The 20,102-nt window shown below is 57.5% G+C and overlaps 2 protein-coding genes across 2 annotated transcripts in view; one reads left to right on the forward strand and one right to left on the reverse strand.

Moving 5' to 3' along the window:
- Positions 1–3,647, forward strand: part of PAX8 (paired box 8) — a 66,884-nt gene extending 63,237 nt beyond the window's left edge. The window contains exons 12-13 of the mRNA XM_024129810.1: positions 1,922–2,008; positions 3,571–3,647. Coding sequence (XP_023985578.1) covers positions 1,922–2,008; positions 3,571–3,647 — 164 coding nt within the window. The remainder of the gene's footprint in view (positions 1–1,921; positions 2,009–3,570) is intronic.
- A 12,425-nt stretch (positions 3,648–16,072) lies between these two features.
- Positions 16,073–20,102, reverse strand: part of PSD4 (pleckstrin and Sec7 domain containing 4) — a 45,210-nt gene continuing 41,180 nt past the window's right edge. The window contains exons 17-18 of the mRNA XM_055089001.1: positions 19,794–19,937; positions 16,073–18,299 (exon numbers count right to left, since the gene is read on the reverse strand). Of these exons, the coding sequence (XP_054944976.1) occupies positions 18,042–18,299; positions 19,794–19,937 (402 nt within the window). The 3' untranslated portion in view covers positions 16,073–18,041. The remainder of the gene's footprint in view (positions 18,300–19,793; positions 19,938–20,102) is intronic.

Here is a 20,102-nt window from a genome sequence, read left to right on the forward strand (position 1 = left end):
TTTTTATTTTTATTTTTTTGCGGTACGCGGGCCTCTCGCTGCCGTGGCCTCTCCCGTTGCGGAGCACAGGCTCCGGACGCGCAGGCTCAGCGGCCACGGCTCACGGGCCCAGCCGCTCCGCGGCATGTGGGATCTTCCCGGACCGGGGCACGAACCCGCGTCCCCCGCATCGGCAGGCGGACTCTCAACCACTGCGCCACCAGGGAAGCCCCATTGCTTAGTTTCTGTCTTTCTATATTTATCCCTTTGCTTTTGTTCTTCCTCTCTTCTTATGCAAGTACTTGTTGTGCCCCTGACCTGTGTTAGACTTAGTCCCTGCCCCTAAGGAACTTTCTGTTACTACTGCCTATGCTGGCTCCCTGGACAAGGACCCAGTAACCTTCCTCTGCTTCAGGCTCTTCCTCCTCGCTTCCATTCCTGCTGTGGCAATTGCCGCCTTCTCTGGCAGGGAAGCAGCCCCTACTGACCCCAGCTCAGGCTTTAACACTGGTTGGATGACTGGCGTGAGGCTCTACTGAGCTTTATTTTAGCGCCTACCTAATGGGAAAATCATAAAAGCTGGCATTTCTTGACTGCTTCTTATATTCCAAGCATGGTGCTCATAAGCATTTGACGTGTGTTATCAAACTGAATCCTCAGCAAAACCCCATGAGATAGGGACAATAATCTGCCCCATTTTACAGATGAGGAAACCAAGGCTCAGAGGGGTTCAGTGACTTGTCCAAGGTTGCACAGCTAGGAAGTGGAGCATGGAGATTTGGCTCCAGGCAGGCCAGCTCCAGAGCCAGGCAGCTTCGAGCCTCTCTTCTAGACTCTGGGAAGGAGATCAGGAAGGAACCACAGAAAGCACGAGGCTCACAACAGCAGATCAGATCCTGGAAGGCCGTGTGGATTCACCGGAGCTCAGGGTTGGCGGGAACCTGGCTTTGTGGATGAAGTTGTCTCCTAAGTACATAAATAGGTGATCTGGAATTTCATGTTAAGAGCCCTCAGGTCAACTTCTTCTCTGCCATTTCCCAACTGTGTGCTTTGAGGCCCCCTACTCACTCGTGCTATACTCCAACTGCCTCTTCTATAAATTGGCGCTACAGATGAGCACTTCATCGGAAGGTTATGAGAATAAAGGGGCTTACTGTGTGCGAAAGTGTTTTGCCAACTTTACGCTCTGTCCCAAGCCCCAGCAGTAATTGCGGTGGTCTGCTTTGTTCTTTAAGGGAATTCTTAAGTAATTTTTTTGGTAAGTAATTCCTTTGGTGAAGCCAAGAATCCACTCGCAGAAAGAGGTGATCTGATTTGCTTTGTGTAAATCGTGCACTGAATTTGCTCGCAGTGGCAGATTTGAAATCAGACAAACATCTCTAGGGAGCAAGTCCCAGGACACAGATGCCCTCCCCTCTCCTTCCCTTCATTCTCAGCAACCCCACCACCACCAAACACACGCCCCTCCCTAACAGACCATATTTAGGGAGGCTACAAAGCTTATCCTTACTGAGTCCTTCCATGACCCCTAACCCCTCTCACTCCCGTTGGCCCTTCCCGGAAAGACCTTCTTACAGAAGGTCCAGGCAGCAGCAGAAGTGGTTAGAAGCTGGGCCCTGGTCACAGCACAGCTTCCAAATTCCACCAAACCCTCCAGCTGTGTGAGCTTCTGCAGATCCCCAAGCCTCTGTTTCCTCATCTGGAGAATGGGCACAATACTAACATCTACCTCCTGGGGTTCCTGTGAGGGCTGATCTTGATGGGGCAGTACCTCCAGTCCCTGATGGAAAAGGCGCTGCCCCAAATGATGCAGACTGAGGGGCCCCCGAAGGACTGATGGAGGAGGACTTGCTCGATGCCAGCCCTGCAGACCCTGGTCCCCCATCCCCAGCCTTCCACTGGTGCCTCCACCTCATGGGTCTCTCACATTCTCTTCCCGCAGGAAGCGAATACTCTGGCAACGCCTATGGCCACACCCCCTACTCCTCCTACAGCGAGGCCTGGCGCTTCCCCAACTCCAGCTTGCTGAGTAAGTTGCCTCTGGGGCCGCCGCCCAGGCCCTCTGCTCTGCGGGGCGGGTTGGGGTGCAAGGCTGAGCCGAAAGTTGTCTGAGACCTGGGAGCCCCCAGTTAGATGGAGGGCCCGGGAAGACAGGTGTTTTCCGTAATCCAAGCACACAGAGGGAAGGCAGGGCACCAAGGCCATGTCTATTAAACCTTTTGTTTTGTGTATGATTCAGGGCTCAGGCTTTGGGAGGGCAGTGGTGAGTGGACTCCAGAAAAGTCTTGGAGGGGGACTCCCTGCCTTCAGGGACTTAGTCCCACAGCTGCAGGCGCTGTCGCAGGGGTGCCCTGCAGGAGTGCCAGCTTCCCTTCTGCTGGGGAGCGCACCCTGATTGCAAACAGTGCCATCCTGTTGCCCGCATTAACCACCTAAGCGACGCAAAAATACTCACGGGGCTTCCCGGGTGGCGCGGTGGTTGGGGGTCCGCCTGCCGATGCAGGGGCCGTGAGCCGTGGCCGCTGAGCCTGCGTGTCCGGAGCCTGTGCTCCGCAGCGCGAGGGGCCACAGCGGTGAGAGGCCCGCGTACCGCAAAAAACAAAAAAAAAAACAAAAAAACCTCACAATTCAGCACCAGAGCCCTTACACAGAAATCCTCTGTTCCACCACATTCGTGTGATTTGGCTTGAGATATGGACAGCCGTCAGGAGGAGCGGAGAGTGAGCTGTAGGGCCGCTCATCAGCCTCTGTCTCCCCCTGGGCCTGGGCTGGGTAGGGAAGCTTTTCAGGAAACCAGGCCCCTTAATGGGGGACGTGAGGGATCCCACTGGAGTCTCCGTGAGGGATGGCCTTCAGGGTCTCGGAGCAAACCTGAACCGGACAGAAGCCGCGGTGCAGTACGGCCAACCGCAAGGGCGCCGTCGCAGGCCTGGCAGGACCGTCCATTCCCAAGACGCCCCCTCTCCTCCTGTTACCTCCTGATGTTCCAGAAATGACTAGGAGGCTGGCCGAGCTGGGTTCTGTTTGCCAGATAAGTTCAAGCCACCCTGCTGTTCAGTTTCGCCGGAAGGGCTGAGGGCATTGAGACATGCCCTTCCCGTGGAACTTTCCCGGGCTGCCCATCCTGCAGGTGTGCAGAGCTGCCCGGTGCAGGCCCTCAGATGTGCATCCGCCTGGACCGGTCAGGACCCAATCCCCCTGCTTCCCAAGAAGAAGATCCTGTGACCTCGCCCCTTTTGGGCAAGGCTGGGGAAAGCCCCAGTGATCTCCCCGTGTGTACTCGGTTCTTCAGGGTTGCAAACGTAACTGCTCTCTCTCGCCCTCTCCCTGATACAAGGGTGTTGAAGGTCAAAGGAGTCATGGCGGGAGGGGCAAGAAGCCACCGTTCTCCTTCTGGCCAGAAACTCAAAGGTGAGGCCAGAGAAGGAGGAAATAGGGCCAGAGAGGAGTTAATCTTTGATGATCAGATAGGCCCGAGTGATCAATGATTAACTTGTGCTGTCTTAAAGGTTGGCAGAGGCGGGGAGAGGCTGTGGTGCAGTTTCCCCTTCTGACCAGCAGCGTTGTTGTTCTGTTTTCGAACGTGTCCAGGTTCCCCGTATTATTACAGTTCCACAGCAAGGCCAAGCGCGCCACCTACCACTGCCGCGGCCTTTGACCATCTGTAGTTGCCATGGAGACAGTGGGAGCGACTGAGCAACAAGAGGACTCGGCCTGGGACGGGCCCCAGAGAGTCACACAAAGGAATCTTTATTTATTACATGAAACATAGCCACAAATCCAGCATCACGGCTCCCTCCCTGTGTGGTTGATTTAATGAACCGTGAGAGACCGGACGACGTTGGAGAAGACCACACTGTCCTCCAGGACTCCTTAATGAGGGGCAGGAGTCCCAGGGGGACAGAACCGTCCCGTTCCAAAGAGACAACGTCGGAGGAGGAGAAATGGGGAGAGAAGAGGGGACAGCCAGAGGCTTGAGAGGGATGGCACAGGGAGGCCCACGACGGGGTCAGGGGCACACAGAGGCACCTTTGTGGCTCCATCACCGACACGCTTTAGCAGCCGTGGGCCGTAAGCGCTTCCGTCCAGCCCACAAGCCACAGCCGGTGCGAAGGCTCTCCCGCAGCGCCGCCCTGAGAGGCACCACCTTCTCTGCGCAGCTTGCTTGGCTCTTCTTCCTCCTCCCTCTTGGCCACAGGCTGAACACTGGGTCCAGCCAACCAGGAGCTCCACCCGGTGGTCAAGGTGGTCACCCGCCTTCCTTCTACCTGCTGCTGTGAACGTAGGAGCTCCGTCCCAGGTGCTCTCCGCCACGGAACCACCCCTTGGCAGCCAGACCTCAGCCTGGCTGAGCCTATTACAGCTCGAGACAGACATTCCAAAGCCCCCCGGGTTCCTGGGGGTGGGGTGCAGCCCCACCCAGGGCAGAGCCAGGCACAATGGCCGGGGACCCTCCTCCCCCCTCCCAACAGCCCTGCCAAGCCCACAGCTACCCGAGAGACCCTAAGACAACCCCCCAAAGCCAGCCATGGCGGTTGCCTCTCTGGCTTCCACCGTTCCTGCCCTCCCCTCCCCAGACCTGACTGTAAATATTGTAAATGAGGCTCTGCTCGGGTCAAGCTGCCCTTTTCCTCTCAGTGAACTGTCTCCCTGCCATGTCGGGCTTCTCCCCTTGACGCTTCTTTCTTTTTTTTTTAAAGACAACCCACCACTGCCACGTGACTCAATAAACCATGACTCTTGGTCTCCAGCTTTGGGGTTGGCTGGGGAAGGAGGCACCCCAGGACTGGGTTTTCTCCAGAGAACCTCAGAGCCCAGTGGCCAGCAAACTCGCTTTGGAGCCGGGCATTGAAAGGGCCACGAATGTCCAAGAGAGAGAGGCCCCTGACTTAGCATTCACCCTCTGCCCCGAAGAGATGTTTAGCACCGGGCAAATCACGTATCCTAAGCTTTGACTGTGCCAACTCTGAGTACATGCGAGCATAAAATAAGCACGTGGCCCAGTGCCTGGCCAATCACAGACTCCCCACGGGTAGTTGCTGTTGTTATTAACAGGAAGCCAGAGAATCAGCCAGGAAGGTTGGTCGCAGATCCGGGAACAGCTCTACACTGGAGCCCACATAAACAGCTCTTAGGATCCCTGAGGTGTGAGAGGAGGGAAGGGAGAAGACAGTTACTGGGCTCTGCTGGATGGGGGCCTCACATAAATTAAGCTGCCATTTGCCCTATTTTACATATGGAGAAACTGAGGCTCAGAAAAAAATGAAATAACTTGCCCAAGGCAGGAAGTAGTAGATTCAATCCAGTCCTCTTACCTTAAGTCCAGCACTTTCACCCAACAGCACAGGGCGCTCATCAGGGATGCCAGGGGGTTCTAGACCCAAGGGAGGTTCTGAGACTGCCACCTAGAGTTTAATTTTTTTTGGTTTGGTTCCTAAGTCTTTGGCAAGACTGTACAATCAAGAAGCTGAGGCCAGGAAGGGGTGAGGGAGCTACTATAAGGACTTAGGACGACCCCCTTCTGTGAAATTTTAGAGAACAAGTCACAATGGTGACTTCCAGGTCTCTGCCCCCAAGAGGGTGCCTGGCCCACCAGCGGCTGCCTGGTGTCTGCGTGGACCCTCTCCATGAGGGACCCAGCCGGAGCCGGGGGCAGGATGCCCAGATTAATGCCGACAGCTGGGCAGATAACAGCTGAGGTTGAGTCAGGTGGAGGAGGGGCTTCCTCATCCCCCACTAGCACCCCAACCAGGGGCTCCCAGGCTGGGAGGGCGGCGGCTGAGAGACGGGCCTCTGACCTCCCTGGTCCTCCCAAAGGAGAGGCGAGGAATGCTTGCTGAGGATGGCATAGACAGAGTGGGCCCCCCACAAAGAAGACCAGTCCCCGTGACTTCTGAGCGGATCTGAGGTGAGGCTCAGTTTTCAGTAACAGGATTTTCCTCCAGCCACGAGCAATGGTGGCAGGACTGCATCCCATTTATATCGGAGGCTCTTCGTGATCCCAAACCTCTGGGTTCCTGAGAGCCCTAAGACAGTCCCCACCCAGGAATCACCTTGAGGTGGATGGTCCCGCACCAGAGCCTGCAGAGCGATCCTTCGTATTCACAGCCAAACCCTTTCTGGGGACGCTGGTGCCCTGGCAGCCTCTCCAAGCCCTGAATGACAAAGGGACTTCCCTGGGCTGCGCTTTTGCTGGCTGACCGTGGTTCAGCTCTCCCCTTCCTTCTCGGAGGTGAGCTGAGCCCCCCGGGACACTCTGCTCAGAGCAGGTGTCGGTGAGCGTGTGGCATGGCCCAGGTGCAGCAGGTCCTGACCCGTAGCGCTCCAGACACGCCGTCCGCAGTCAAACCACAGGTCCCCCTTCGGGGCTTGGAAAATATAGCCGTCTGTGTGCTTGGGGAGAGAGATGATCTCAGGTGCCCTGACGTCAGGGGTGGTGTTGGGACAAGTCGGCGAGGTACATGACGGCGTCGTGCGTGTGTCGGCGGGAGAACTGGGGACGAAGCCTGGGCCCGAGGCGTTCCCAGGGCAGCGAGGGCCCTGCCTCACCCCCTCCCCCACGCCCCACCCCCATTGCACCCTGGAACCGTCTCTCTCACTGCCTGTGTGGAGAGTCTTCCTCAGCTTTCCAGGCCCTTCTCCCCGGTCTGTCATCCGCACCCTTCCCCCTCCAGTGCCCCCTGCCCTCCTAGCACCGGCCAGGAGAGACCAGGGTGCCTGGAGCTCAGCGGTCTGTGTGGGCCAGGCAGCCCCTGCACGGTGGTGGGTCTCCTGCTGGGAGACAGAGCAGCTAGAACCCGACCTGGGCCCACCTTGTGGGGCAGAACCCACCTTTCTAAGGTGGACTGGAGCTGCCGTGACCCTCCGGCCCCGACCCCATGGCCTGCTGCGGGGGAGGGGGGAAGGCAGGGGCATCTGGGAGTCCTGCTCCAAGGCCAGCCCCTCCCGTCTCTTCGCCAATATTCTTGGCATTGGTTGTTACGAAAAAACATGTACCTTCTGCCCGTCGTGTGCCAGACACACACTCAACCCTCACAACAACCTCAGGCGAGAGGAGAGCGTGGCCACAGTCTACAGATGGGGAAGTAGGAGGCCAGAGAAGGTGAGGGGCTTGCGAAGGTTTCCCCTTCCTGCTGGCCTCACCATCCTCCAGGCCCCCTCCCCAAATACTCACAACTTTTCCCACCAGAGTCTTCCTAAGGCTCGTCCTTTGGGGGTGGGCACAGGACAAGGGGGCTGGAGACCTCGGGGTCCCGAGTCAGTGCCCTGAGCTTCAGGGGGGATTGGGGCTCCCTCCCTGGCCCCCCCTGAACTCCCCCATCCTCAGAAGATAGAATAACCCTTCTCCCATAGGCTTAGTTTCTGTCTGTTTACAAAACTCATTTACATCCATTTGTGTCTCCAATTCTGAACATCGGGCCCCGTTTTGCCCTTGGGGAAACTGAGAGCAAGAGATGACTTGATCTTTCAAGGTCATTCAGAGGAGCTGGGGCCACAGCCCGACCCCTAATCTAAAGCCAAATCTGCATCCCAATCGAAGTCCTTGAACAGCTGGGTGTGGCCAGGCTTCTGCAGAGACCTCAGGCTCGCATCACTTTGTAGGGAGGGACAGAGTTATGTGGCCGCCTGGGGCACCGCCACACACTCCCAACTTGGGGAAGGTCCTGGATGAAAGGCCCAGAGGTCAGCCTGCAGGTCTGGAAGGAGCACTGGGGCTGGGGGAGCCTCCATCCTTGACCCTTAATGTGCCCCCAGGCCGCCCCTTCTCCAACTTTTAGGGGGTCTGATTGTTCCTCTGCTTCAGTTTGTGTGACACCCGCAGACAGGGAGTGACCCAGCCTGCTACCCGCCACCGCTGTGATTGTGATGAAAGCATCCTGGCCCACAAAGGCCGCCTCCTCTCTTTCCCTCCCACCTTTCTCTTTCCTTTTCCCACCTCTTTTTTTTTTTTTTTTAACATGTTTATTGGAGTATAATTGCTTTCCCTCTTGCGTCTCCCTCCCTCCCACCCTCCCTATCCCACCCCTCTAGGTGGTCACAAACCACCGAGCTGATCTCCCTGTGCTATGCGGCTGCTTCCCACTAGCTATCTATTTTCCATTTGGTAGTGTATATATGTCCATGCCACTCTCTCACTTCGTCACAGCTTACCCTTCCGCCTCCCCGTATCCTCTAGTAGGTCTGTGTCTTTATTCCCACCTCTTTTAATTTCTTATTCCAGTCCCTCTTCTGCTGAGTCCGAAGCAATTATTCCTTTGAGAGACCTTTGCGTCTGCAGTGAATGTTCGGGAGGACTTAGAGTTTCCCCGTGCCTGCTCAGGAAAGGCTGGAAGCCTTTCTCCCCCCTTCCATCCCTTCTGGTTTCTTACTCTTCTCATTACTTTATTCTCTTCCTCTGGCTCTTGGGGGCTCTCGGGACACGGATGCTGGAGGTCCTTATCTCCTGATGGCAGATCCTGATTCCCTGCTGCTCCCTGCTCGAGCTCATGCACCCACACACACCACCAGCAACCCCATCGCCACACCTCCAAGCCCCTCAAACCAAACCAGGTGCCTGGCTTCTTGGACAAAGCTGGAGGAAGCAGGCAAGGCCGGTCCCCGCGCCGGCAGCATCCTCCCCTGGACGTCACCCTTCCTCCTTCTCTCGCTGAGCGGCAAAGGCTAAGCCCCAGCTACTGAGAGGCTGCCCTGAGATTTGGGGCGAGGGCTGGGGGAAGTGGGGCTTTGTTTTGGGGGAGAAGGGAGGTCAGGGCCCAGCTCCTCCGCATCTGTACCCGGTGGCAGCCGGCCAGGCTGGGGAGTGAAGCGCTGCCTCCGGCTCTCCCGGGGAAATGTGATTTCCCCTTGAGTGAAGCAGACTGTGCAGTGTGGAAATTGGCTCTTTTCTGAGTGAGTGGCGTCTGTTCTGGAGTCGGGGGCGGGCTGGGGCCCACGGGAGGCCGCGCTGGCCCCCGGAGTGAGCCGGGAGCAGCCATGTGCTGAGAACTCATTAGGGATAAATCAAACGAGTACCGGCATGAAGCCAACACCCTTCCCCCCACCGCGCCTCCCGGTCCCCCCCTCCTCCGAGACTCCCCACTTCCCCTCCCCCTCCTCTCCAGCCAAGGCATCCTCCCCCGTGTAACGGGAGCCCGAGCCCACACAAGCACACACACACAGGCACACACACAGCCCCGCCTGCTGCCGGCCTTGAATGAGAACCGCTTTCATTTACAAATAAATCTTTTTGTTTGTTTTAGATGTGTTTGCTTTTTACAGGGAGGAGGGGGTAAGTTAGCTTCTCTCACAGCCCAGGCCTGGGAATTCACATTCCCTTCCACCCCACCCTTCCACTGCCATCAGGCCCCGATTTTCTCGTCCTCCTCCTGCCTCCTGGGGGCCCTGAGTGGAGGTCCCCAGCTGTGGGCAACGTTGGCTCCCCCCCATACACCCCCTGGGGAGAGGAGTGCACCCCCCCCCCAGCCCACCCACATGCCTCCCCAGGGGACCTTGCTGCGGCAAAGACATTGTTCATCAATACGGATGAGCTCGGTCTGAATGGAAACTTACTTCTCCACCAAAGGGAAGAAGTAAGAGAAAGAGAAGAGGGGAAGAAAGAAGGAAGCCGGGCAAGGCCTCTTGCCCGCGCTGAGGACTGAGGTTTTACTTGTAGAAAGTACAGCCACGCCCTCCCCAGAGCCGCCCTCTTTGCTGATGATTACCATGAGGGAAAGGGCCCGCTGGCCAGCCGTTCTAGGGGCTGAGGTTGTGGTGTCACTGGAGCTGTTAGCTATGGTCATCATGACACCTCTGTTTACCCCCCTGGGGGACAGCGTTGCTCCAGAGCTCAGGCCTGGGTGTGGGGCTGTGTCCCCGCCCAGGTTGCCTCCCGGTTGGCAACCCCAGGGAAATGCTCAGCTTCCTTGGCCGTAAAACGCGTGGCTCGGGCCAGAGTTATGTGCAGCCGTCACACCGTGATTCAGTAGTCACCTGGGCAGTGAAAGGCATTACGGGTCTCATCTGACCGGTTCAGGTATGAAGCCCTCTTTCTCCCAAATTCCCCTGGTAATTTTCCATCAGGCAAACACCATATTTCCATATGCGGAATCCGGTCTCTGTTTGGGGTGGGGCGGGGGTTGGCTTCTGGTGGCCCACCCACCCAGGGCCCTGGGGTCCTGCCTCAGCTGGCTGGGCTAAAGCCAGGCTTCCAGAGGATTCCAGGCTGGGACAGAAATCAGAAACCTGAGCGAAGTGGATTGGCCACAGTTAATACAGTCTGGGGCCTGAGAAGGCAGAGTTCTCACATTCACTGATTCATTCGTTCATTCAGAAACAGTTCATAGGGCTTCCCTGGTGGCGCAGTGGTTGAGAGTCCGCCTGCCGATGCGGGGGACACGGGTTCGTGCCCCGGTCCGGGAAGATCCCACGTGCCGCGGAGCGGCTGGGCCCGGGAGCCACGGCCGCTGGGCCTGCGCGTCCGGAGCCCGTGCTCCGCAGCGGGAGAGGCCACGGCAGTGGGAGGCCCGCGTACCGCAAAAAAAAAAAAAAAGAAATAGTTCATAAACCACCTGTCCTGTGCCAGACCCTGTGATAGGCGCCTAGAAGAAAAAGATGAACCGGACAGGATTATACCACCTCCGCCGTCACCCAAAATAAAAACAAGAAACTTCAGAGCTTTTATTTTAAAACTGAGACTGTTATAAAAGTCAGTATAGGGCAAGATGGGAAAGGGATAAAAGCCAAAAGAGAGGTGATAGAAAGTGCTGTCCGGTTTCAGGTAAGATTTGCAAAATCCCTCATGCCCCTCCCAGGCCTTTCTTGAGCATCCATACCTTCTTCAAGAAGCAGCCTCTAAGAACACGGACTGCAAACCCTCAACCTCGGGCCTGAATAAGGGCTATTGTCCCGAGCTTCTGTGTCCCACGGAGGGCTAAGGAGGGCGCTAGGCAAGAAGACTCAACGTCGAGGAGACTCACAACATAAGCGCCCTTTCCCCAACAGCCTCTCACCCCGCTGCAGCCACTGTGGGCCTGCCTCTCCCCGCCCCCCATGACTAACTAGAACCTGATGGCCCGGGTCTTTCTCTGAGCTGCGTCTGTGTTCCTACAGTGGGAGCGGGGTCGTCTGTGTTCCTACAGTGGGAGCGGGGTCGGGGGGCGTGAGGGGTTGCTCAGGGCCTCTAAAATTTAGCTCACTTCCCTGCAGTCCTGGCTGGTCCCCCTCCTCCCCATCTCAATAACCCCCTGCACCCTGACCACAGGTCCAAGAACTGGAGGGAAGGGAGGATGAAGAGGGTCCTGGGTAGAGAGGGTCGGGAAGAGGCCGGGAGAGGAGGCGGGCGGATGGCACGTGGCGGGGAGACACCACCTGGCTGTGAGTTCGACATCTCCATCTCCTGGGTTCTTCCCGGCCAGAAGCTCCGGCTCGGGGTGGTTACAGGGACTGGGGCCTTGGGGACGGGCCTCACCTCTGTGACCCCCTTCCCCCATGCACGTTTCCACCAAGCTCTCCTTGGAGGATGGAGGGAGGGGCATTTAGGGGCTGAAACACAATGATGGGGAGAGGAGAGGGAGTCATCGGAGGGGGATCAGGTGCCTTCTCCCAGCAGCCGGGGGCGGGGCGGGGGTGGGCGGAGACCCAGGCCAAGGCTCGGGGCCCATCTGAGCATGTCGCCTGCTAAGGAGAGGCAGAGGTGGGGGAGGGGAGGAAGGGGAGGTGAATAAATAATGGGAAATAAAACTTCATGAAGCAGAAAATAAAAGGCAGATTATACAGATGTGGCAATTTGAAGGATCATTGCCTCTGTCCTCTTTTTAACTGCTGCATCTGGAGGTTTGAAGCACCTTATCCCCTCCCCTCCCCTCCCTCTGCTAGGGCCCCGCCTGGCTGGAGGTCCCTACGCCTTGGCACCTGAAACACTCAGCCGGTGGCATCTCCCAGCACCACACGCTGCTGCCCAGCCTGGGCCTGCGGGGCTGGGGCACGGGGTGAAAGGGCAGAAGGGTGGGCTGGGCGTTTTGGGGTGAAGACCCGAGTGAGGGGTGACTGGGGAAAAAGGGGAGCATTTGTGAGAGCGGAGCGTGGGTGAGGACGGGGTTGGTTATGGGGAGTCTGGAAGGGCAGCGGCGACGAGACGGAGCCTGGATGATCCGGAACAGGGTGTGGATTTGGCCGCGGCCTGAGGAAGGTCACCCCTTGCGAAAACGGGGTTTGGATGAGGTTTGGCCTGAGGGTGAGATCCAAACTTCTGTATCTTCGTGCCGGCAGCTTCTTTCTCGTCTTCATCAAAATTCATTTGTTAAGCCTCAGTTTGACACCGTGCCAGGTGCTATATAAACAGACATGGTCCCTGCCCTTAAGGAATTTCCAGCCTAAGACACACACACAAGCTGACATTTTGTTTATTTTATTTTAAATATTAATGTATTCCCACCTTGTTCCAGAGAGGATTTGAGACAGCTCACAGGAAATGCATGCAAGAAATTAGTGAAATACAAATAAGAAATAAAGCATCAGAAGCACAGAAAATATAGAATGGGTGAAAGAGTGGGTCCTGAGTGGCTGCACCTGAGCTGCAAATCGGCCTGGCGTCTCTTGGCGGCCAGGTGAAAGGGCTGTCACGGTCACTTACCAGGCCTCATTCGCTCAGTGAGGGAGTCAGCGCCTCTCTGTGCATGTACTCCCCCACCCTGTCTGTGTCGCACCAGATGGGGACAAAGAGATCCAGAAAATCAGAAGCTTCTACCTGACACCCAAGGTGAAGCAAAGGCCCGTCTGGCTCAAATCTCCTCACCGTCCTGGTATGTTGTCTATCAGAGCAACGGACGACCTGTCACAGAATCAGTCATAGAAAAGGGGAGTCAGCTGGGGACAGGTTTAGGGGAGATGATCCTAAGTTCACTCTGCCGTGTAGTAAGTAACATCTGTACAGACAGTTACCATTTCCAGGAGGATTTGTTGAGGGACCACACACATCCTGCAGACAGAACTCCAGGTCTGAAATTCAGAGCAGAGATCGGGACCGAAAGCTTAGATTTGGAGGCTTTTCCCAGAAGCTAAACTGACGGCCGTGTAGTCAGCCAGGTGAGATCTCTGAGAGTCCCCCTTGGGAAAAGGCTGAGTTCAGCCTGGGCCGGGTGGGGGGAGGTTACAAGCAGAGGAAAGACAGAAAAGAACATGCAAGGAAGTAGAAGACGAACCAGGAGAACATGGAGTACCGGAAGCCCTGGGAGGATAAAGTTTTGAGATTTACCTTTTTCAACACCAGGAGTCAGGCCCTGGGACACGATGGAAAACAACCAGCCCTGTTCCCGCCCTTGGGAGGTTTATGTTCTACTGGGAGCAAAGAGACAGGAGAGACAGGAGCGGGGGGCAGGGGAGGGGTGTAGAAAGTTAGGCTTTGGTGTGATAGGGAATAACGGGGGGAGAAAGCCTCAAGGAAGGCTTCGCGGGGGAGATGGCATGTGGACGGCAATGGATTTTGCCTCTTCCTAGTCCTAGCACACCGAGTTTCTCAGCAGCCGGTTCCTGTCCCCATCCTTTGGGTGGCATTGTCTCCACACCCCACCCCCATCTCGGGAGGAGGCCTCTGATTACCTTAGGCCCCTAGTGATTGGCTCAGAGGTGGGCACATGGCCCAAGGTATGCTGCTCAAAGAGACCCTACCCTGGACTTGAGTTTGAAACTTCCAACGAGCAGATATTCTCTGAGCGCTAGATTTGGACCAAGAAGAGGGAGTCTTGGGAGCTCCTGGGGCCACCTCGGTACCGTGAGGGTTGCCCCTGCCCTCCTAGGCCTGGGAGAAGAACAAGAGAGAAACAGGTTCCTGGCTCGGTGTGGAGCCCAACCTGGACACAGACTGTCCCGTTACTGGAGCCGAACAATGTCCTGTTCTGCTAAAGCCCACGTGAGTTTACATCTGTCACTTGCAAAGTCCAGGCAGAAGGAGAGCTGAGTGCAGAGGCCCGGCCTCGGAGCAGGACGCCATGTTTGAGGGTAGAATGAAAACGGGAGGCCAGAGGCGGGAGGATGCCTGAGGAAGGCCAGTAAGGCCGGTACTAATAGCTAACAGGCTCTCCTTCCGTGCCAGGCATTGTTCTGAGCTGTTTACGTGCATAATTTCACTTAATCTTCACAAGGACTCTGTGAGGTAAGTAGTGCTATTATCCCCATTTTATAGAGAAGCAAACGGAAACACAAGAAGCTAACAAACTGGCCCGATCACACTGGGCCTTGTGCACGTTCCACAGACCAGGGGGCAGATGGGGCCAAAGGTCGCTGAGAGGTGAGGAAGCTGCTAAGACTTTGGATTTGATGATTGAGGGTCATAAGTGGGGAGCAGCGGCTGGAGGCCAACGTGCCAGGTGTGAACGGGACCAGGGGAGGGAGGGGAAGGGCTGGCAAAGACCACACATCCGTGGATCTCGGCTACAGGCAGCAGACGGTCAAGTGCAGGCTCTTCTTTTTCCTCATGATGGCGATACTTCAAGTTGTTTGCGAGCATAGGCCGAAAACCCAGATGGGAGCCCTGAGGGCGAGGTCAGGGTAGGCAGGACATGGGGAGGGGGAGGGGTGTGGGCACGAGGGAGCGGGGGGTCAGTTCCAGGAATGCAGGGAGCATGGCTTCCTCGGAAGGCAGGGAACAGGTAGAGATGGGGGCCAGTTAGATGCAGGATAGCTGGAGGCAAAGGTGTTGGCAGAGGGGCCGTGGGAAGGGGCCCTTACGCAGAGTGTGGCATTCAGGAAACCCCCCCTAAGCAGCAAGCAAGTTGGGGGGTCGGGGGAAGGGAGAGGGATGTGGCCAGATGTGGATGGCCAGGTTGTCCCAAGGTTCCAGGGCATTCTCTCCCCCCGCCCTTTTTATTTTAGACTTATAGAAAATTTGCCTGCATAGTATAAGACATCTCCAGGCCATAATCTACCCTATTCTAGGCCCACTTACTCAAGTCATTCCATCTTCTTAAAGCCAGACTCCCAGACTATCTCCCAAGCCATGAGCCCAGTCACTCTTCTACTCGAAACCCACCCTCCTGGGCTGCACACCAGGTCCTTTACAATCCAGCTTCGGCCCCGCCCCGCCCCCCCCCCCCCCACCACCGTGTGTCTCTCACTCTATCCCACCTCAACCATCCAGCCCAGCTCCTGCTGAGCAGGACACGCCCCACTTGTTTCCATCTGACTTGGAGCCTCCAGAGGAAAGGACCCAGGCCTCGGGCCCTAGTGATCTTAACTCCTCCCTGGTGCCTGGCAAACAACAAACAAATGAATATCTTCAGCAGAAAGCCAAATGGAGCAGAGATGCTGAGAGACCAGGAAGAGGTTACATCTGGGGTATCTCCTGGTTAGCTGGGCTCCCTAGGTGGGAAAGGAGGAGCTGAGGGCAAACCTCAACCTGCCTTATGGAGTCTGAGCTGTTCACCAAGAACCTGTGCCCGTCCCCTTCTCCTGCAAAGATATGGACCAACCCAGTGCTGAGTGGGAAAGAAGAGTAGGGTGGAGACGAGGTGAGTCTAGGCCCGTGGGGTCTGATCCGTTCCATACCCAGGACTGGGACTGGGTGCTCATTTGGTTTCCATTTTTTTGTAGGTTCCTTGGGACAGTTCTGTAGGGAGTTCTAGGCTGTCCCCATAAGGCTCCAGAAACTTCTTCCTCTCCACCTGCAGGAAGATGTCCAAGTCCCAACCCTTTGCTTGGATCAGACCTCCCCAGATGGTGGGAGGCCTGGCTGGGCCACTGTGGGTTTGGGGAAGTGGAAGGGCCTGGTTCTGGTGAGGGGGCGGGGCAGGGGGGAAGGCCTGGGGGGCGCCCTAACTTCCTGTTCTTCCAGGAGCACAGCTATGGCTGGACAACTGGGCCGCCCAGGCTTGGAAGATGCAAGCCCGCCCCCTGGTGGTCACATGTCATAACCACAGCCCAACAACCCATCTCCACCTCCCCAGGCCTCCAGGCCAACGGGGGCCTGGGCAGCGCTGGCCAGAGGGGGACCCGGCAGCCACGGTCGCCTGGCTCTGAAGGCCTCACATGCCCGGGGGGGGGAAAGGGAGATGCCAGTTCTACAGGAGCAAAGAAGCACGGAAATGTCACACACGTGCACACATGTAAACAAACCTCTGCCTTTTATTCGGGTTTCAGAAATAAGCATACAGGTCAGTGAGGTCAAATAACCCACTCACGGCCATTCAGCCTATAAGCGTCACTCCTGGGCCAAGTCACGTCCACCTGGCGCTAGACTCCCACCTCAATCAAGTGAGACGAGCAGACTGCCGTGGCTGTTAACTGCTGCAGCACATCAGAGCTGCCCGGGGAGTCTAAAAAATACCTCTTGGTGTCCCTGACCCAGACCTACTGTATCTGAATCCCTGGGTGTAGGATGGGAATGTCTCCGGCGTGTCTCTACACTGCCAGCTGGAAACCAGAGGGCAGGATGGTCATCTCCTGGAGGCCAGGGATGCGCTTAATCCATGTTTGAATCCCATAGTACTGGCCCATAAAAGGTAGTTAATATTACTCGTGAAATGAAAGAATGAACGCGAGTGGGTAACTACATGATTCTGAGGTCCCCTCCAGCTGTGACAGCCTACACGTGTGGCTCCTGAACATGCTCAGCGTGCTACATACACGCCCACAGACGTGCACGCACACATGGCAAGGGGGATGCGGCCTGCCACCCTGCAGGTGGCCCCAGCTGCCCGGAACCGGCTGACCCTCCCCTCCCCCTACACTCGTACACACCTCCTTCTTTGTTGGCATTTACTGTGCACGCTTTGGGTGTGCGGCCCGGCCCTGGGCCCTGGCCGGACGCCCGTCGTGGCCCCCAAGTGCCAGCCCCACCTGGTGGAGTTCCAGGCTGGTTACAAGCATGAAGGGGAGGACAGGGCCGGCAGGAAGGCCAGAGGGGCCGTGCGTCAGCCAGCAGGCGGGCAGTGGCGAGGCCCCTCTTGGCGGGCCGCCTGCTCGCACACTTGGCTGAACAGAGACAATGGTGGCTGCCCCTGCAGCCCAGCCTCCTTCCCACAGGCAGAGCCTCAGGTCCGCGAGTGCCCGGAACCTCCCCCAGAGAACAGCCCAGCTGGGAGCCGGCCCGATGGAGCACAAGGGGACTTCCCAGGCAGGGTGGCAAAGGCCCCTGGGAGCAGGCTGGGGCAGGGGAGGGGTCCAGAAGGGTCCAGGAGCCCCTCGGGAATGGAGCTTTCAGGGAAGGGAGCCAGGCCTCCACCCATCCCCCTCCCCCAACTCTCCAGAGCCCCCAGCGGATGCAGATCCATCACCACCTCTTACCCTCAGCCTCCCTAGGGTCTGAACCCGCAGACAACTCCTCCCCTGCTCTGGGGAGGCAAAGGCCCCTCATTCCAGGGCTCTCCACCGAGCTCTGGAGGCCGCCACCCCTTCCGGCCCTCACCGACCGCCATCAGCTCTGCTCTGATGATCAGCAGTTGGCCGTGGAAGGCAGGGCCTCTCTCGTTGGCCCACCGCGAGTGGGTGATGTGTGGGAGAGGAGACAAAGGCAGGGGCCCCAGGGTCAGCCTCACTGAGCCCTTGAACTCGCCGCATCCCTGCCCCTACCCAGAAGGCTGTCCCCCCCAGTGGGCGGGGCCTGGTTGGGGTCTCCCAGGACCTCTCCCAGCAGGCCACCCGATTCCCAGAGCAAGACCACCCTCAGGGCTGCGGTCCCTCTAGCTTGTCTGCCCAGAGGGCTCTGCTGCCCCAGCCTGTGTCCCGGAGGCCGGGGGTCCCCGAGTACTCTGACTCTCGAATAAGCACTGAGCTGCTCGCAGGCCTGGGACAGGTGTCCGCTGTGGCTTCTGAAGGGATGGAGGGTGACATGGGATGAGCTGTGGGAGTGGAGCCCAATTGCTGACCTCCCATCGCCCTCGGGCGCAGCCAGGGGCGGGGGCAGCAGTATTAGGAAAACTCCTGTGTACGAGGGAGGGCAGGAGGACCACAGGGAAGCAAGGCTATCCTTCAGCGGGGGAGGGCGGGGCCTCATCACCATCAGGCACCCGCTGAGACAAGGCTCTTCCTCGGGGCTTCATCCCACATCCACCCCAGGCCGTGGGGGCGGAGTCGGTGAGGGGGCACCCGCTTCACAGCTGATTGCGGTTCCGCTTGGGGATGATCTTCCGGTAGGTTCTGCGCTCTGAGATGTTGCGCTTGACCTTGGCCGTGGTGGGGGCCTCATCCAGGTGCAGGGACGGGCTGGAGTGGGACTTCTTCAGGCTGGGCTTGGACTCCTGCGGGCCTCCAGCCTCCTTCCCCAGCTGCTCCTCCCACAGGTCCAGGTCATCCGACGGGCAGTGCAGACGGGCCACCAGCAGCTGCAGGTAGGTCTCGTAACGGGTTTTCTGCAACACACGGGCCCCGCCGCCTTAGCACCACCCTGGCTCCAGGTCGGCAGGGGGCTGGGGTCGTGAGGGACAGACAGCTCACATGTGAATGATGCTATGGCGATAAAGACTCCTGCAGAAAGAGCGCCGGGCCAAAGGCTAGCATCTGCTTGAGCAACCGTTATCTTCAGACCCTGCCGTTCCCTGGGTGTTTTATAGTTACACCTGTAAGTGCAGCCCTGGTCTAACGGCCAACACCGTGTAGTGCTGTAACTGACATCTCTGGAGCACATTACATCGCTGAGACACTAAGAGATCCGTAACCCACTAGGCCCGAGATCTGTGCAGCACTGCACACAAACAGCGCACATCTGTACTCAACCCTAACTGAGTCTGCGTGGCGTTTTAACAATTAGCATCTGGAGAGTATGACGCTAACTACACTCATCTGTTTAACATTCCCTGGGCCTCTGTAACTAGCATCCTTCGGATCCAGCTCCCAGTTTACCTAGCGCTTTCCCACCCTCCAGCCCGCTGGATCCTTATCCCAGCCCTGGGAGGTTGGGTGGAAGTCACTGCTCTGCTTTGTAAAGACGGAAGTGAGGCCTAGGGAGGGCTGGGCCTTGCCAAAGGTCCCAGCTGGTCAGAAAGTGGTAGGGAGAGGCTGGAATGCTGCGTGCAGAGCTGGGTCCTATCGGCCACACGCCGGGGCCTCTGGGAAGTGGCGTGCTCACAGCCATGGAGGCGGCCAGCGCGCCAAAGGGAGAAGCCAGAAAGAAAGGGAGAGGGCAGCGCGAGGGCCGGTGGGCACAGCCAGGAGGTGACACCGACGCTCCCTTCTCCCCTCTCTGCCCCTGGGTGGCCTCTGACCCCTTCTGTTCCCACACTGCCCCTCCTGAATTTGGGTGCAGGGTGGGTGTTGGGTGGGAAAAAATATTTCAGCATCGATCAGAGAGCTAATAAAGGTCATTCCTTAGTTACGACCATACACGAGGCACAGATGTAACTGGAGTCTCTTGAAAATGTATCAGGTTTGGACAAGTCGCTCAATCTCTCTGTGCCTCAGTTTCCTCATCTGTAAAATGAGGATTACCGCCCCTACCCCCAGAGTGGTTAGATAATAAGATAAGCCATGCAATGCAAGCTTCAGAAATACTGCCTATTATTATTGTTAGGTAGGTATTAGGAGAAATAATTCTGTTAAAATATAGTTTTCCCTTCAAGGTAGGAAAAGCCGAATATACTCTTAGGAGAAAAAACATGTATGAAAGTAACATTCCCTAAGAGTGTTTCCAGACAAGCAGCTGCTATGTGCCCCCAGGACAAGAGGGGAAGCGGCCCGAGTGCACACGGACACACACAATTTGCGCACGCGTGTGCACACAGCGCACACAGCACCCCGTGTTCTCACAGGAGCACCTCCCGCTGCCCTGAGCCAAGGCTGCAGGGACGGCCACGGCCACGAGAGGGCGGCAGAGGGCCCAGGCGGAAGGTGAGGCGCGGGCACCTCACCTCGTACTCCAGGTACTCCTTCCGCAAGCGGTAGTCCTCCAGCTCTCGGCTGCGGCTCCGCCGCTCCGGTAAGCTTCTCTGCAGATCCAGCAGGTCGTCGGAGGCGGCATCCAGGCAGCTCTCGTGGGATCGATGCTGCTCTTCCTGGGAGCGGGGGACAGTGGGGGAAGCTGCTCCAAGCCCTCCCACTCCGTTCCGGGCCCAGGTGGGCAGCCCAAGAATCACCGCACACCCCCGCCCCCCGCCTCCGTTCCTGGGCCCAGGTGTACAGCTCGATCCCCGATCCCGGGCCTAGGTGTTCAGCCCATT

The sequence above is a fragment of the Physeter macrocephalus genome, chromosome 12 (genome assembly GCF_002837175.3).
Source record: "Physeter macrocephalus isolate SW-GA chromosome 12, ASM283717v5, whole genome shotgun sequence".
NCBI lineage: Eukaryota > Metazoa > Chordata > Mammalia > Artiodactyla > Physeteridae > Physeter > Physeter macrocephalus.